At 47.2% G+C, this 17,248-nt stretch overlaps 1 protein-coding gene across 1 annotated transcript in view; it reads right to left on the reverse strand.

Annotated features, from left to right (window-relative positions):
- Nucleotides 1-241: 241 nt before the first annotated feature.
- Nucleotides 242-17,248, reverse strand: part of Tns3 (tensin 3) — a 201,301-nt gene continuing 184,294 nt past the window's right edge. The window contains exons 25-31 of the mRNA XM_051165076.1: nt 14,513-14,608; nt 13,845-13,922; nt 12,922-12,999; nt 3,439-3,607; nt 1,953-2,021; nt 1,832-1,858; nt 242-584 (exon numbers count right to left, since the gene is read on the reverse strand). Of these exons, the coding sequence (XP_051021033.1) occupies nt 440-584; nt 1,832-1,858; nt 1,953-2,021; nt 3,439-3,607; nt 12,922-12,999; nt 13,845-13,922; nt 14,513-14,608 (662 nt within the window). The 3' untranslated portion in view covers nt 242-439. The remainder of the gene's footprint in view (nt 585-1,831; nt 1,859-1,952; nt 2,022-3,438; nt 3,608-12,921; nt 13,000-13,844; nt 13,923-14,512; nt 14,609-17,248) is intronic.

Genomic DNA, 17,248 nt, shown 5'->3' on the forward strand with positions numbered 1-17,248 from the left:
GATGAGGGAGTCGCTGGACAGAGCGCCTCTGCTGACGAGTGGGGTGCCATGGTGACTCGGCCACCAGCCAAGGAGGACTGGCGCTCCTCATCCACACAGATGCTAATGAGCCACACTCACGGTGGCCTTGTCTTCTGTACTCCCTCCTTGTAGAGCCCGTGCCGGTGGGACCCTGGCAAGGCTATTTCTTCAGGCCAAGATCCTTCCACTCAAAATGCTCCCGATTAAATAGGTGTGTGGGGGGATGAGAAGTTACTCTAAGGCCAATCTGGGGTGACCTTGTTTGTTCCTGGTTTGAAGAATTGCCGTATTCTCCCCTTCTTGGGTCTGGAATGTGAGGATTGTCAGTCTGGTACAAATGAGGGGCGCCCCCGCCTCACCCCACTGCCATCTTCAGGACCCGACGTGGGGATCTGGAGGGTTCGGCTATAAAGGGGGCTTAAATCTTCTTAGGGGAGCCGATCATGACCTTTGACACAAAGTTGACAATGGCACTGGCAGGCTGCTCGGGGTCATGCTCTGCAAACAGGTGGCATATATTATCTGTGGCACTGCCCTGCTTCCGGGCCACGAATCCAAAGACTCTGAAAGAGACAAGGCTAGGTCAGAGGAGCCAGCACAGTGCGCAGTACCACACATGCATGCAGGCTCTCCCTTTCTCTCAGTAGCAACCTGGGGGCAGCATCAACTGCACCTGCAGAGGGCTACGATGTGCCAAGCACTAGCCTAGAGACCTGTCAACCACCCTGACCACCAGCCCTTAGGAACTACTGCAGGTAGAGTGAATACTGAGCGTAGAGGAATGCTGCCCAACCTTGAATCAAAGCCGAGGCTCTGACTGCTCCTTAGCACCTCCTCTGGTGGGCTAGGGGTCCTCCAGGCACCTTCTATGGAGTCCTGAGCTCCAGCTAGCCATGCAAAATCAGGGTCTCCCATGGAAGGTGGGGTTTTTAGGGGGACTCTAGGAAGAACGCTAAAAGCTCCCAGCCCTGCCTAGACTAGACACTCAACTAACAAGGTTAATATGCCAAGGACTCCTCTCAGGCCTGTGCGACTATGGTCACTTAAGGAAGTCATGGCTGTCTGCTATTATTATTGATCTGTTCTCTAGGGCAGGAAGAGCTGAGAAATGGGCCTGGGGCGGGGCGGGGGGGGGGGGCACGTGACAAACATATGAGATCGCCAGTGTAGAATAATGCAAAAAGCCCATCTGATAGCCACAGAGAGTGAAGCCTCTGCTGGTGGGGAGGATTAGGCTTAAGCTCCCCTGACCGCCTTGATGGAGATGCTGAGCACGGAATGAGACTGCCCTGGCCAAAGGTACAGAACACACTCCCTCGAGACGGGGAAGTGTTTCTCATGGCTTGAGCCCTGCTCACCCACATACTGCCGAACCAAGAAATCTGTCTCAGTGTGTATGAAAAAGGACTCTACAGGCCAGGCATGGTGGCGCACGCCTTTAATCCCAGCACTTGGGAGGCAGAGGTAGGCGGATCGCTGTGAGCTCAAGGCCAGCCTGGTCTACAAAGCAAGTCCAGGATAGCCATGGCTAACACAGACAGACCCTGTCTTTAAAAAAAAAGAAAGAAAGAAAGAAAGAAAAAAGGACTCTACAGATACAATATAGAAAATGCACCTCCAACCTATTGCAGTGGGCAAGCCAACACCGTCCAGGCCTGAGCTCTAGAATAAGAACATGTATCTCCTACTTTTTAACTTTAACTCAGCCCCTGCTGACTATCGTCTTTTAAAGTAAGTCCCTCTTTGCAAATCTAGAACTGAGTTTGCACTGTGGTTATCCTCAAATAGGGAAGAAACGCTGCCGACTTACTTAGAGGAGGGGCCGTCTTTGATCCACCTTGAGAATTGAAGAGAAGAACTCATGTTAATGGTTTAAAATTCAAGGATTAAAAAAAGAACACTTGTTGATTATAAAAACGCAAAGTTCTTACTTCCTGTCCTGTGGGTCCAAAGCACAGAAAATCACACTGCTCACAGGGTAATGCCTCCGGAAGAAGAGCCTGTTGGGTAGGTAGAGAGAGAGAGAGTAGTTTCTACCACAGGGGGTCAGGGTGATGGATGATCCCACCAAGTGGGATGATTTGTGGAGTAGAAACTGTCTGGTGCCTTTGCTTGTCATTTGGGGAGAAGAACAGAGTATGGGTTTGTAAACAATCAATAAACGGAAACAAGGCAGAAGGGTTCTCAAAACCGGCCAACAGAAGCACCATAAAGAGTGAAAGTGTCAGCCACAGGGAAGGGAAGGATGGGTCTATGAGCTACAAGGAGCTTGAGGGGCAAGTGACAAAGGCGTATGAGGCAGCGCAGGACCACTGTATTTTTGGCTCTCCCAAGGCTGAGCCCACACCAACAGTGCTTTGGAAGACATGTGCCCACTGCACTTTTTATTTGAGTTGCTAACTTCTGATGTAGGTACTCTGGCATCGGTTTAAAAGAAGAGGAGTAGGAGGAAGAAGAAGAAGAAGAAAGAAAAGGAGGAGAAGGAAGAGGAAACGAAAGAAAAAAGAAAAGCAGAAAGAAGAAAGAAAAGAAAGAAAAGGGAAAAGGAGGGGAAGGGAGGAGGAGAGGAGGCGGAGGAGAGGAGGAGGAGGGAGGAGAAGAAGAGGAAGAAGAAGAAGAAAGAAGAGAAGAAGAAAGAAGAAGAAGAAGAGAACAGAAAGAAGAAAAAGAAAAAGAAAGAAGAAAGAAGAAGAAGAAGAAGAAGAAGAAGAAGAAGAAGAAGAAGAAGAAGAAGAAGAAGAAGAAGAAGCCGCCGCCACCAAACATCAGAGTATTGAAGTTTGCTCAGAGTCATCTGCTGCAAAGTGAGAGGAGAGGCTCTGCCCAGCAAAGCCATGTTCTCAGCCCAACAGCTTCATCCTAAATTAGTAGGTCTAAGACTCTGAGCCTTCAAGCTATTCAGGAGCTTTGGACGCCATGTCTTACTTAAGGAACTGGCTCTGGGGAAGGCACTGCAGGTGTGGGGCTCTCAGGCAGGCTCTGGTGCCCAGAGGGCTCAGGATCGGCTGCGTCCCATGCATTTGCCACAAGGGCTTCTAATACCACACTGTGTTACTCTGATCAGTTATGGAAGTAATGATGCCAAAACAGAAGCCAGTAAATTCTGGTCCATCTCAGTGGTTTTTAAGTAATGACTTAAAAGATACTTCATCTTTAAAAAAAAAAAAAAAAAGCTTAAAAGAAAATAGTCTTGGGGCTGGAGAGCTGGCTCATGGGTAGCATTTACAGCGTGGGGGTGGTACATAGACAGACTGCACGGCATGGGACATATCCCTGGGGCTCACTGACCAGCCAGTCTAGACAAACCAGAGTTCCAGGTTTACTAAGAGATCCTGTTTCAAAGAACAGAATGGAAAATGACTCAGAAAGACACGATGCTGACCTCAGGCTGTCCCACTCCTCCCACCCCACACTTACTTTCTCTGATTGTCAGTCAGAGTGATGCCCTGGGCTGACACCTTGAAGTGTACCACTGTAGACACTGGAGGAGGTTCTTGAACCAGAGTCATAGACAGGGCCTTCTGGACTGCCTGGTGACCAGTGAGGGACTCCATTTCCACAGAGTTCAGGTACCAAACATTGCAGGCTGTAAAACAATAGGGACGGGTGACAAACACATTAGTTAGGACTGTTGGGGACATTCATGCTCTGGCATGGGGGTGGGGGGAAGACCACCCAGAAGGGGGTGGGGTCGGCAACAATTTGAATGTGTGACCCAGCCCAGAAGCACTGGTAAGCGCTTGATCCCTGCTCACTTGTATTAAAGATGCTCTTGCTCCAGTGCCAAGGAGAGGCTATAACAAGCATGTTAGTGAAAGAAGTGCTCTGTTCTTCCAGGACCTTTCCTGGCCTCAGCGAGAGTGAGAGCAATGGTTACATTAACACAAACGTTCAAAATATGTTAAGTACGGAGACTCTGAAATTCCTGAGGAACGTCCACAAGGAGACTGGTTTTTTGTTGTTGTTGTTGTTGTTTGTTTGGTTGGTTTTTAAAAAAATATTTATTATGTATATAGTATTCTTCCTGCATGTACAATGGCAGGCCAGAAGAGGGCACCAGATCTCATTATAGATGGTTGTGAGCCACCATGTGGTTGCTGGGAATTGAACTCAAGACCTTTGGAAGAGTAAGCGGTGCTCTTAACCTCTGGGCCATTTCTCCAGTCCAAGGAAACTGTTTTACATACTGCCTTGCCTGAACTGCTGGAAGGGCACACAGAAGGGCTGTGGGAAGATGGCTTGCAGACAGATGCCACCTCTTGTGTGTCCCAGCTTCCCACACGGCCTACACTTCCTAGAGTGCTCTGTAGTCATCTCCTCTCGGGCCAGGAGATAACTGAGTGGAAGTACAGCTCCGAGGACCCACTGCCCCTTCTAGCCTTGGCCCTGCATTGCAAGCAGGTGTTAACACAGAATTGACAGTGTTGAGGCTGGTTTGCTGGCACAGGGGATGCTGCTTTTGGCTCTGTGTGAAGCTCACTCACTGCAGAAAACCAAGGCCTCCAGTGCAGAGTCACGGGGAAGAGCCCTCCCCTAGAAATAGTCCTGTTTGTCCCCTCTGAGCCTCCTGTGGAATCCTGTCACACTGCAGAGGCCTTCAGGGGTGACGAGGATGTTATGAGGGTTTCATGTAGCTTCGATCAGACCAGAGTGGGTGGCTATGAAAACGAGGCGTCTTTAGCGTCCCTTCTTGCTCTCCCTCTCGGTATTTTCCTCACCTGCCTTTCTGTTTTCCATCCTGACTCGAAGCAGCACACAGTCCTCCTCCCCCACAAGCCAAGCAGATGACAGCACCATGCTTAAACTCCAGCTCCCTCCTTTATAAATGATCCCATCTTGTACACTGTTATAACCACAGAACAGGGCAATAGAATTGCCCTTGCTGGCTTCATTTTGCAGAAAGGGGGAAGGAGATGTAGTAATTCTTCTTTAAAGGCCTCTAGAGGCATGGTTCTCAACCTGTGGGTCACGACCCCTTCACAGGGGTCACCTAAGACCATCAGAGAACCCAGACGTTTATGTTACGATCCATAAACGTAGCAAGTGACAGTTATGAAGTTGCAATAAAAATAACTTTATGGTTGGGAGTTACTATGACATGAGGAACGGTGTTAAAGGGAGGGTTAAGAAAGCACTGCTATCGAGTTTCACTAAGCAGAAATAATGTACGCCCACCCCCACCCCCGCTCCATGCAAACCTACACAGAGACTCAGATGAAGCGTGGCGCTCAGGTGCTGACTGTGTTAGGCTGTGTGCTTTTGGTGAGGTCCATGGAATGGCTCTGTCCCTCTGCTCAGAAGCAGCAGGTACCACATCTGAGTCCAGCCAAGGGGGCCAGGGAGGACAGCAACAAGAGGATGCCCCAAGCAGATCCAGCACAGGGCTCGCAGGAGCTGCAGTGCTGTTCCCCACTCTACAGTGTAGGCTGGAACTCCCATCCCGAGGGCCTGGGATCCTGACCTTCAGTGATCTGACACATAGGGTGGCCATGATGAAGGAGGGATGACAAGAAGCCCCGCCCTCATTCAGAAGTTAGAAGTCAGCCAGGACTGAAGCCTCACTGGTCCAGAAGAGAAGGCAAGGGGATTGGGGAGGTCTGTCCCGTCTTCAAACCAAAGCAGATACTCAGAGGAAACAGCCAACCTCAAAGACCTGAGACAAAGCTGCCCTCACTGCTTTTAGTTAGCCAGGATTAGGGCTATGAGCTCAGGTCCATGGCTGAACACTTGCCCAGGCCAAGCACTGCAAACCAACCCAACATGGAACTTGCAAAACTCACAAAAACATAGAAGATCCATCTGAGATACTTTTGTTCTGCAAACTCCTGAACATTTACCCTTATGACAAGGAGCCTGGTCTTCCCACTATCTAAATGTCATTGTTCCTGAAGCAGAGAACGAACTAAAGAAATTTCTAACCCCAATACAATTTCTGCACTACTTTGAGCTTAGCCTAGCACCTCTTATTAATCATAGTCTCAAAGAGCCCCAAGGAACAGTCTATCAGTCTCGCCACCCCATTGGTAGACAAGATCAGGCTCAGAAATGTACGGAACATTGGTAGTCACCCATGCCCGGAGTTCAGGTCAAGGCGACTTTGCCAGCATTCAGAACTGCCTCACAGTCCCAGGTGAGACCACTCCAGGGAACTGTAAGCCTTGGTGGTTTACCTGCATGCCAACTCCCCGCTAAACTTGGGCTTTTCCTGTGTGCTCTTGGGAAAAACAGCAAGGTGTCAAAAGTACTTAGCGTTAAAATTGCCCAAGGCTTAGTGCCCACAAAGCTCTGATGAGACGGGCACCTTTAATGCTGGGGTAACCTCATAAGTTGAGCCACATTTTATCAGGAGGATCTAAAAAGCCCAGAAACAACGTCAAGGTCTCACTTCTGCCATAAGCACACGATACAGCTAATATGCAGAGGAAGATGTCCGTGTCCATTTGCATTGCAGCAGGGAGAAAAAAAAAAAAAAACCGCTTATGTCCAAGAATAAAGAAAGGGTTAAATCCACCCTCTCAGTGAAATACGAAGCAACCAGCAAAGGGTAATCACGAAAATTATATAGCAACATGGAAAAATGGTTAGCAGGTAATTGGAAAAGCAGAATAAGCCATCTCTGCTATGATTAGAACTACAAAATCAAAAGCATGTGTGCTGTGGACAGACGCTGGAACAAGCCTGGAAAGTGGGAAACAGACTTCAGGATGGTGAACACGCTACCTGGGATCCTGTCCTGTTGCTCAGGTAGTTTCAAAAGGCATCGTGCACGCCTGTGTGCCTGTGTTAAGTGTGCATGTGTGTGCCGTGTATGTATTTTGACCTAACTACTATGAAAATCCCATAGACTTGGCACACCTAGATGTGGTTCACAGGAAGCCACAGACGAGACTACTGTCTTGGAGACGCCACAGGGAGCTTCCTGATAAGAACTGGTCCAGCTGTGGTGCCAGGCAGGAGGAAACCTGGTGTTGGGAGGTGTTGGGAGAAATATTACCTCCATAGGCCGTTCCCCTATGATCATGACAGTGGGCCAGCACCAACTCCCACAGAGTCAGGCTCTCTGCAACAGAGACCGTGGGGCCTGCAGAGCCAAGTGCTCCGGGTGGAGCTGTGGGTGGTGCTTCATGGGACAGTAAACAGGGCAGCACTCTTCTTCAGACCCACAGCAGGGAGCTCTGTGAGCATCCATGGAGAGAACTTTACATCTAAAAGCAGTCTCAGGTCCACATATTTTAGCTCATCAGTGTCATTTCTGGGAGCTAAGCTTAAGGCAGTATGAAGAATTCAGGACCAATCAAGGAGAAAGATGGATCCTTCAAGCATGGCTTGTCTCACTCAAGAACTAGGGGCAGGCTACCTGGATGACCGTGACGAGCTGAGTTACCCAATAGAGAGGTACGTAACCACACAGCTCTGAGACATACATTGCGTTTGTAAAAGCCATGAGCAAGCTCATTATACAATCTGCAAAGAGGAATGCAGAAAGGCTGACAGCAAAGGGCAGCCCCGGGAGAGGGGAGGTGCTAGGAACACTGCTGGCTGATACTCAGAGCAGTCTCTGGTTTAGAGAACGCCCAGCCCACCTCCCTTCTTCCCAGTGTTCTGTGGCTGCACAAGGAACAGGTCCCACCCCCACCCCCTTCTTTTCACCATTGCCCTGCCTTTTAATAATAATAATTTAAAAAAACTTGAAAGAACACATGACATTTACTAAATTACATGCACACTAGGCTAAACAGCCACACTCTCTACAGACCTATGGAAAGTTTGGTGAAAGAGCCCTTTTTTTCAGGATTAGCTCACACACTCCTCCTCAGTTTCAAAAAGAAACAATTAAGAATTGAGGCTTAAAATACAGAAAGGAATTGTTTCAGCTACTGGAACAAAATCATGATGGCATTAGCATCAAATTTCCCATCCTGAGCTGATTGTTGTGTTGCTGAGTCTTGGCTTTTTATTTATTTATTTATTTTCCTTTTCTTTTCTTTCTTTTTCTTTTGAGACAGAGTTTATCTGTGTATCCTTGGCTGGCTTGGACTCACTATGTAGACCAGGCTGGCCTTGAACTCACAGCGATCCGTTTGCCTCTGCCTCCCAAGTGCTGGGATTAAAGGCGTGTGCCATCACGCCCGGCTGAGTCTTGGCTTCTACTGTAAAGATATGGGACATTTCCAAGGACCTTAGCAGGAGTCGAGGATCAGGATGACAAAATAGAAGTCAGATGGGTTGGGGGCTGCCGTGATCAGAGATGGGAACAGTCCCACCTGTTTGATCTAATGCCTGGGTTACAGGCATTCTATCTAAGTGATCTCAGGCGAGGATGGTGACAAGCCTGGGCCCCAGATCTGCTGAATTCTTGCCTTTGTAGTGTGCAGTGAAATGGAAATCCACACCCCTGATGTGCTTGCTATAGGTTAAAGGAAAGAGTCTCAATGCAGCCTTAAGTTATGCCTCATAGCTTAATGCCTAAGGTAGAGAATTTAACAGACCACAAGGTTTGACATGAAGTCTTATCACTAGGAAAATCCATCCATTCAAAAATAACAAACAATGTCACTTTAAAAGATGGGACAATGAGGGGGTCTGGAGAGATGGCTCAGAGGTTAAGAGCACTGACTGCTCTTCCAAAAGTCTTGAGTTCAATTCCCAGCAACCACATGGTGGTTCAGAACCATCTATAATGAGATCTGGTGCCCTCTATGGGCATGCAGGCAGAATCTTGTATAATAAATAAATATATCTTTAAAAAAAAAAGATGAGACAATGTATTATTTAAAAATGGTGAGCTGTTCAGGCAGCAAACTGTTTCTGTCATTTTCTCATTTTGGAAGCTGCTAACCTGCACTTCCTGTCTACTCAGATAAATAATTTTATTTCTTCTCAAATCTCTGATGAAATTGAAGACCAGATAGTTTGGTTTTACAATTAAGCTTAGTTGTTAGGGGATTAAGATTTTTTAGGTCTAGATAGATGTTTTAAGTAGATAGAGATTAGATATGATAGATATTGATTTATCATTCAGGATTTTAGACGCGCCAAGATAGGAAAGATGTTTTCTCCAAGGTTGTCAAATACAAAGAGCCAAAACACTATGAATGTAACATTTATATAATTTCTAATTGTTTGTGGGGTTCTTTTTGTGGTAGGTAGTTTATTATATGTATGTGCAATGATATAAATGTATGTGTGTGTGTGTGTGTGTGTGTGTGTGTGTGTGTGTGTGTGTATATACATATATATATATATATATATATATGTATATGTATATATTAAAAAAATGGTGAACTGCAGCCATACACGGGACATCTATAACACACTCCTCTATACGAGACTCAGGGGACATTATGGAAAAAGGGGTGGACGGACTGATTAAAGAGCCAGGGATCATGAGGAGAGGGGAAAGGAGTGTCTTCTGGAGATACCATGAATACAGTACAAGATCAAGACATTCAACCTTCCAACACAGATGGAAGAGACACACAAGCCCCAATCCCAAGCCTGACAACTGATGTGTGATAAAGGAAGTGAGAGCCAGTTTTCTTTAGGGGGTGTGGTTCCTGGCTGGTTGGCCAAGCTTCAACGGATGCCCCATTACCTGGACTCAATAAGTTATTAAAATAAAAAAAGAAAGAAAGAAAGAGAACATGAGGTATGGATGGATGCATGTGGAAGAAGGGTCTGGGAGGAATTGAAGTGAATATGCTGAAAATACATTATATGAAATTCTCAAAGAATCAATAAAATATTATATTAAAAATAATGTGCTGGAATGGAAGGGGAAGCTTTAATTTCTAGAAGAAGGGCAACAGTGGACATTAACATGACAGAATGCAACATTTACTGCATGAGTGCTAGTTATGAGTGCTTGTCAGGGAGCTTAAGAACTAGGAAACAAACTGCTTCTGATGAGAGATGGTAAAGCAAAGAGGTGACTGCTGGGCCACTAACCATGTGGGCCTGGGAAGCAGAGCTTTGCTGCTGACACAAACACAGATGGTGGTACATGCAAGATGCCACCTCTGACCAACAGCCAGTACTTCAGGAGCTCCATGCATGGCGGGCGAGGAGACCGTGCCACCCACTGAGCCCCACGAGAAGAGTCCTCCCAGATAGCCATGTCACCATGATCCTGTTTCTTCAGCATTTAAAAAAAAATAATAATGTTGATACATAGTTGTAGTTTAAAACCCAGCCATTACAGTTTTGTTTTGTTTTAATTTTTCAAGTACGTTTTTTGGAGGTAGAATCAAAATAACCAAATCAGCCAGAGGTCATAGCAATATCTTAACAAGGGGTGCCAACCTCAGAGGGCGCCAGGGAGCACCTAAAACAAGCGTGGGGGCTCTGAGTGCCTCTCTTTTTGTGGTACTGTCTCCTGTAGCCACCACGGGCTGTGGCCCAGGGCCAGTCTGCTCAGGTTCAAAAGGGATCAGGTGAGAGAAGGAAAGGCTGGCTACCCGGGGAGAGGCTGTTCTCTCAGGTCAGAAAAACAATCTCAATGCCGCTCTCAGTGTCTGCTCATCTGTTCTCTACCTCCTCAGGACAGGGAGAAAACTGTCCGTGCTGAACGACGTAAACCTGAGGTCTGCATAGCTGTGTGCCCATGTCAGATGGCTGTATAGTGGTTACACTGGTGCCATTAACGTTACACAGCAGGCCTACATTAGAAGAACACAAATTTCCCATGACACTCTAGAAGGATAGTAACTCATTTAGGGAGATAACAAAACAAGGAGATGCCGCTACCCATCCGCTAGAAAGAAAGAGTGTACCCTTCAGAGTGACGCCACCTGTAGTGAGGATGTGGAACACAGGGGCGCGTGCTCCATTGCTGGTGGGAATGCGACATGGCGCAGCCGCTTTGTAAAAAAGTTCTGTGATTTCTTTCAAAGCTAACCATGCTCTGGCTACATCATCTGGCCATCAGGCCCCATCGTATTTAATCAAAGGAGTTGGAAACATGTATGAGCCAAGACTTACTTCTGGATATTTTTAGAAGCACGATTCACACTTGCCAAAACTTAGAAGCAACCAGTAGCTGCTGTGTGTTTAAATAACTATGGTTCACCAAGGGCTGGGGAGCTACTTTAGTTGGTAAAGTGCTTGTAGTGAAGGCTGCAAGCGCAGGGCGTGGTGATGCAAGCCTTTATTTAGTCCCAGCATGTAAGAGGCAGAGGTAGGCGGATCGCTGTGAGTTCGAGGCGAGCCTGGTCTACAAAGTGAGTCCAGGACAGCCAAGGCTAACACAGAGAGACCTTGTGTAGAAAAAAAAAAGAAAAAGAAAAAGAAAAAGAAAAGGAAAAAGAAAAAGAAAGAAAGCTGCAAGCATGCGGGTTTGAGTTCAGGGCCCCAGCAAGCACATGAAAGCATACTGCTTTAATCTTAGCACTGGGAGACAAAAACAGGTGGGCCTAGCCATATCAGTGAGCTACAGGTTCAGTGAGAAACTCTGCTGCAAAAATAAATAAATAAATAAATAAATAAATAAATAAATAAATAAATAAATAAATGTGCAGAGTAATTGAGGGAATGCACAACATGGACCTCTACCTCTAAACACAGGTTCACACATGTGTTTAGGCACCCATATGTATAGGTACAAAGATCGGTATGAACACATGTGTAATCTTCTGCTCCACACATGACGAAAGTAAGCCACCAATTCACGAAAAGCCATACAAGAAGCTTAATGCACATTACCAAGTGAAAGAAACCAGTCTGAAAAATGCATAGTTTGTGTTTACAGCATAAGGCATTCTAGAAAGGTCCAAACTATGGAAGCCATAAAGTCAGTGGGAGGCAAGAGTAGGGAGATCAGAGGTAAATTTTAGGGCAAAGAAAATACTTCATGTGACATTGCACTGATGAAAGTATGTGAGAGGTATTTCTTAATCCCATTAGCACCAAGACTAAACTCTACCTTCCTGGGTGGAGCACTGTGAAATGTAGAGCTATAGGCAATCAAAGGCTGCTGAGAGGGAGAATCACTTTCTTCACGGATGAGTGCCCTGGTAAGTTATTAAATCCTACGTGGTCAACCCTAATTACATATATACATAGGAGCAGCACTAAACGGACTCAGTAGACTCGTGTGTGTGTGTGTGTGTGTGTGTGTGTGTGTGTGTGTGTGTGTAGCAATAATAACTAAAGAAACAGGTGTCATGAATATGACAGGAAGTGGGAGGCATGGAAGGAGTCGGGGGGGAAGAAAGAAGAAGAAATGATCTAACTTTTCAAGAAGTTAAAAATTTTTAAATAGAAAGACTGAGCTCTAAGTGAACTACAGACTTTATTTAATAATTCAAGGACACGAGCTCCTCAGCTCTAACACTAAGGTGTGAGGTGCAGTGACTGGAGGACCAATATTTACATGGGCTCTCTATACCTTCTATACCCTCCCATAGTGAATCTAGGAAATAAAATCTATGAATAAGGACTTCACCAAAGCGTCAACAGTAGCCTGGTCTCCGGAGACCTGGCTCTGGGTCGTGCGTCTCACCACACAGATGGCAGAGCGGAGCCAGCAGCTGACTCACACTGCCTGACGACTGAGTCACAGCTTCGGAACATTTTTGCATTTTCAGCTGGCAAAGCAGGTCACCCACATCCTGCCTTACTGCACACCGACCCCCACACCAAATGCACGACTTGACATTTGTTCCACTGAATCTGGTCTTGTTCCAGTCAGACCAACAGTCCCAGCCCCTTACGCCCTGGCCGTGTCTTGTCCCAGCTGCACCCCACCCAGCTGGGCCAAGCATCTATAAAAGGAAACTTCCTTCAGGGAGCACAGAAAAGCAGGAAATGACTGTCCAAGGGGAAGTTCTGTCATGGGAGTTCGGTTCTGCCCGACAACTCGGGAGACACAGAGATACAGAAAGCAGGGCTGTGTCCACTGACCTGCCCCCTGTTTCAGGAGCTCAGCTGCTGAGTTGGCCGCTGTCTGAGTAGAGTTTTCTGCTATTTCCTCCAGTGGATCTGCAGGAAGAGGGGTGGGGAGGACAAATGAGTGCTCGAGACACAGTGGTCCACGTGGCCAAGTTAATTTGATGACAGAATTCCCAGACAGTGACAGCAGGGTTAACTTTCTTTTGAGAGACAGAAATCCAGCCCACAGAAACTGCAAGCCCATCCAGAACCCAGATGAGGCTGGCATGGTCCCCTACAACATCTTCCTGGCCTCTGAATTCATTTATTTACATAAATCATCAAATTTTAAAAGACAAAAAACCCCATTTACCCACACATCAAGCTCCCTAATTGCCTGGATATTAATTTTTAAAAATTATTATGAGTATTTTCTAACAAACATAAAAGTAAAAAGACTTGTTCATGACCTAAATTTAAACATAGCAGCATCTTGGTCATTTTGTAGGACTGTAAATCTGTAACGCGAGTGACCTTAAAAATCAGTCTGAGCACACACGCGCACATATACATACATACATACACACACACACACACACACACACACACACACACACACACACACACACACACACACACACACACACACACACACACACGCAGATTTATGCTTGGAGGGGTTGCCAGACTATAGCTTGTGCAGGCTGAATATTGCTAATCTCAAATCCAAAACCAGACTGAAAGCCTCCCATATGGGCCACAGTGAGCTGCTGTCTATAGCCCAGTCTTCTCCCTTCTCCATTCAGGTGGTTAGCGGCTTTCTTTGGGGCTTGTGAGGATCACATGTCATAAAAAGAATCTTTGATTATGTTTGTGAGCTCTCTGTGGGTCCCGGGAGCAGGCATGCTCTGAGCAGTGCAGAAGATCCTACATGCAGTGAGGCCTCCACCCCGTACCTCTCTCTGGGATGAGCAGCTTGCAGGGCAAAGCCAAGGGTGTAATGGAATGCTGGCACACCAAAGCTGTCAGGCTCCCTGTAAAGTGGACAAGAGCAAATGAGTATCATCAATTTCTTCACTCTCTCTGTTTAGCTAGAGGATCCGTTGGGACAGAACTTCCAAAAGCCATGCCTTTCTATCACTGTGGGATGCAAGCCAAAGCTCCAAGAAATGACAAGGCCGCAAGACAATGAAGAGGTTGACCAAGGGATCTGCAGTGTCTTCTGAGCATACCGCCTTTGTAAGTACGAAGTGCCAGGTGCTTCCTAACACAGGAAGTGAGGCTGCCCCAGTCTACCCGAAGGCTGGGAAAGGCTTACAAAGTGGGAGGCTCTGGAGGCAGCTCTGGGCTTGAGGGATGGGGTCACACTGGGCTCCAGGCCTGCTGGGACCCATCTGCTGACTTTTGCCTTGTCTTATTCTAGCTCTGGAAGGGGCCTTTCCATTTATTTTGCTTTGACAAAGCCGCTGAAGCACAAGCTCACATGGCTCAGACGGCAGCCTGAGGCCTGGGGGCTGAGATGAGAGAGCAACCCACCATGGCACAGAGGCCCTCGAAGCTCAAGCCACTGAAGGAGGGCATCCATGCACTGGTAAGGACCCAAAGAGCTTCTCAAGTAACTCACCAAAATATGGTTCATTTGAGCACCCTTTCAATCGCACTCCCTTTGGGGTGCATTCAATCAAGAAGTGCCGGACAAGTTCGTTGGATAAATCTCCAGCTGTGGAAAAAATAACAATAACAAAAATTTAATTCAATGCATAGGAGACTCAGGATAGGGGGATAGGCTAGGAAGAGATAAAGGAGACACAGAAATATATAGATGACGGATGGACGACAGACAAAAAGATGCCTCTGGCAGATATACAAGCTAAGAGCTACACCTAACAAGGGTCCCTTTGAATAGAATTAAGCCACTGCCCTATGGGGTCACGTGGCGCCACCTTTGGGATGGTCAGAGGGCAGTACCATAAGCCAAGTGGATGGTAAAGACTTGTTAGAATAGAAATGTAGAGACAGAGAGATGTCCCTGAGAGACATCCTCTAACGCGCCAAGAACTCCCAGAGAAGCAATGAACTGGCCTTGGAGCACTAGCTGCATTCCTCCAGGGAGGAAAGGCCACTAAGGCCCGAGCAGAAAAGACTTTAGTTAAGTGCTGGAAGGACGCCAGCCCTCCGGGTGAGGTGGAGACGCCAGCCGAGTACAGAAATGCCTTCAGCAACAAGCATTCTGTTGTGAAGGAGGAGCGGTCTACCAAACTGCTAGTAAACAGGACACTTGTGCTTAAGCCAGCTGCTGAGCCCAAGGAAGAGTGGCATGAGGGGAGGCCTCTGAACGGAAAAGTACAAACTGAACCAGGAGAAAAAGAACCCGCTGCCCGAAGCTGCGAGAGTCCCTGTGTGCTGTCGTTAGCAGCCTGTGAGGTATGGCCTGTCAATTCTGCTGATGCTGAGACCTGCTGGATTTGTGCTTGGAGGTGGTGCCAGAGGCTAGCCTCCTGTGCAGGCTGAGTATTGCTAATCACAAATGCAAAATCTGGCAGACTTTGAGCACCAGTATGAGACCATAAATGAAAGATTCCGTACCATGAGACTTTGCTTCTTGTACAAAACAGTGGAAAATTTTACATAACATTACCTTCAATGTGTATGAAGGGGGTAGGAATTCTACACAAAATGTAAAGGAATTTAATGCTAAGACTTGGTTCTCCCATGTTGTTCCCAGCACCCGCATGACAGCACACAACTGTCTGGAACTCTGCTTTCAGAGTATCTAACAGGGCAACAGACTTGTACATACTATACAGACCAACACACAGGAAAAACAGCATACAAATAAAATAATAATAAAAAAATTTTTTTAAAGACTTGAGCCTCGTTCCCAAGATATCCGATTACGCAGGTACTTTGAAATGTGAAAATAATCAGAAACTTCAGATATATCTGTTTTGAGCCATTTATGATAAGGGATACTGAGCTGGAATTAGGCTCCACTGTGTTTATGAACAGCAGCACACATTGGTAGCGGTGCATGTCAGCACGCTCTAGGGGCAGTCAAGCTTGCAGAGAAGGGATGGCCTGTGTCCATTATAGTCTGTGTCAGATAAAACAGACGGAATAGACACATGACCCTTCCTCTGTGGGAGGAGATGATGCAGGGCACTCAGGCTAATGAGAAAACCCGTGGAAGGCCTAGATTCTACTTGTGGGAAAAGGCTCTGTGAAGACGCTGCTGCCGAGGGCTTTTTGGAATGCAGAGTCCATAATGGCCACAGCTGTCTCATCTTGGGATGACTGGAGGTGCCATGGTGACTCGCTGGCTCTTGTTCTCTCAAATCTACCACTGGACTGTGAAAGACACATGTCAAACCCAGGCCTGAGTGCATGCATGGAGGAGAGACTGCGCTTCACCCGGCGGAGACCTCCATGCTAGGTTTCTCACATCTGCTATTGACATAGCGTCCATTTTGTTCCTTTATCCTCGGATTTAGTACAAAGCAGGCTATGTTCCCAGCCATTCTAAGGCTTTCCCTGATCTGTCTCTAGCCAATGCTCTCGTGTAAGGCCTGGCTGTCCTCACCAGATCTGAGTGAGTGCTCAGTGCTAAAGGCCTTGTTTCCCTAGCAGGAGTCAGTGTTCCAGTGATAGACAGATGTATATGTCTATATATGTGTGTATGTGTGTGTATATATATATTTTTGTTTTGTTTTGTTTTTCAAGACAGGGTTTCTCTGTGTAGCCTTGCCTGTCCTAGACTTGCTTTGTATACCAGGCTGGCCTTGAACTCACAGTGATCCACCTGCCTCTGCCTCCCAAGTGCCCGGTGAGCTTCTTATGCTGAAATCCTAGATGGTCTACAGAGCCACATCTGTGTGATGTCGCTTATACTCCTCCTCACAGGCCTCCTGCCCCCTCACCAGAAGTCCCATCAGCACCCACAGGTTTGGGGACTGTGCTCTCTGAGTCCCAGGTGCCTCCCAGGTGCACATTCCTGGATGCAGGCCAGCTACCTGTGTGCCTGAGGCTGGCCCATTGGTAGCTACCTGTGTGCCTGAGGCTAGGTCGTTGGCAGCCACCTGTGTGCCTGAGGCTGGCCTGCTGGCAGCCACCTGTGTGCCTGAGGCTGGCCCGCTGGCAGCCACCTGTGTGCCTGAGGCTGGCCTGCTGGCAGCCACATCATAGATTCTTAGTGCAGCTCAAAGCTGTTTGCTCCAGGAAGCTTTCAGCACAGATTTCATGCAAGAGTTTGAATAGCACTTCTCAGATCGAGGCACGGAATGGGACAGAGAGGTGCCACATCTGTGCTCACTCTGCTCCCTCTCCCCTGACAACGCAATGTCTCCCACAGATCCATGAGGCA

Source organism: Acomys russatus, chromosome 22, assembly GCF_903995435.1.
Source record: "Acomys russatus chromosome 22, mAcoRus1.1, whole genome shotgun sequence".
Classification (NCBI taxonomy): domain Eukaryota; kingdom Metazoa; phylum Chordata; class Mammalia; order Rodentia; family Muridae; genus Acomys; species Acomys russatus.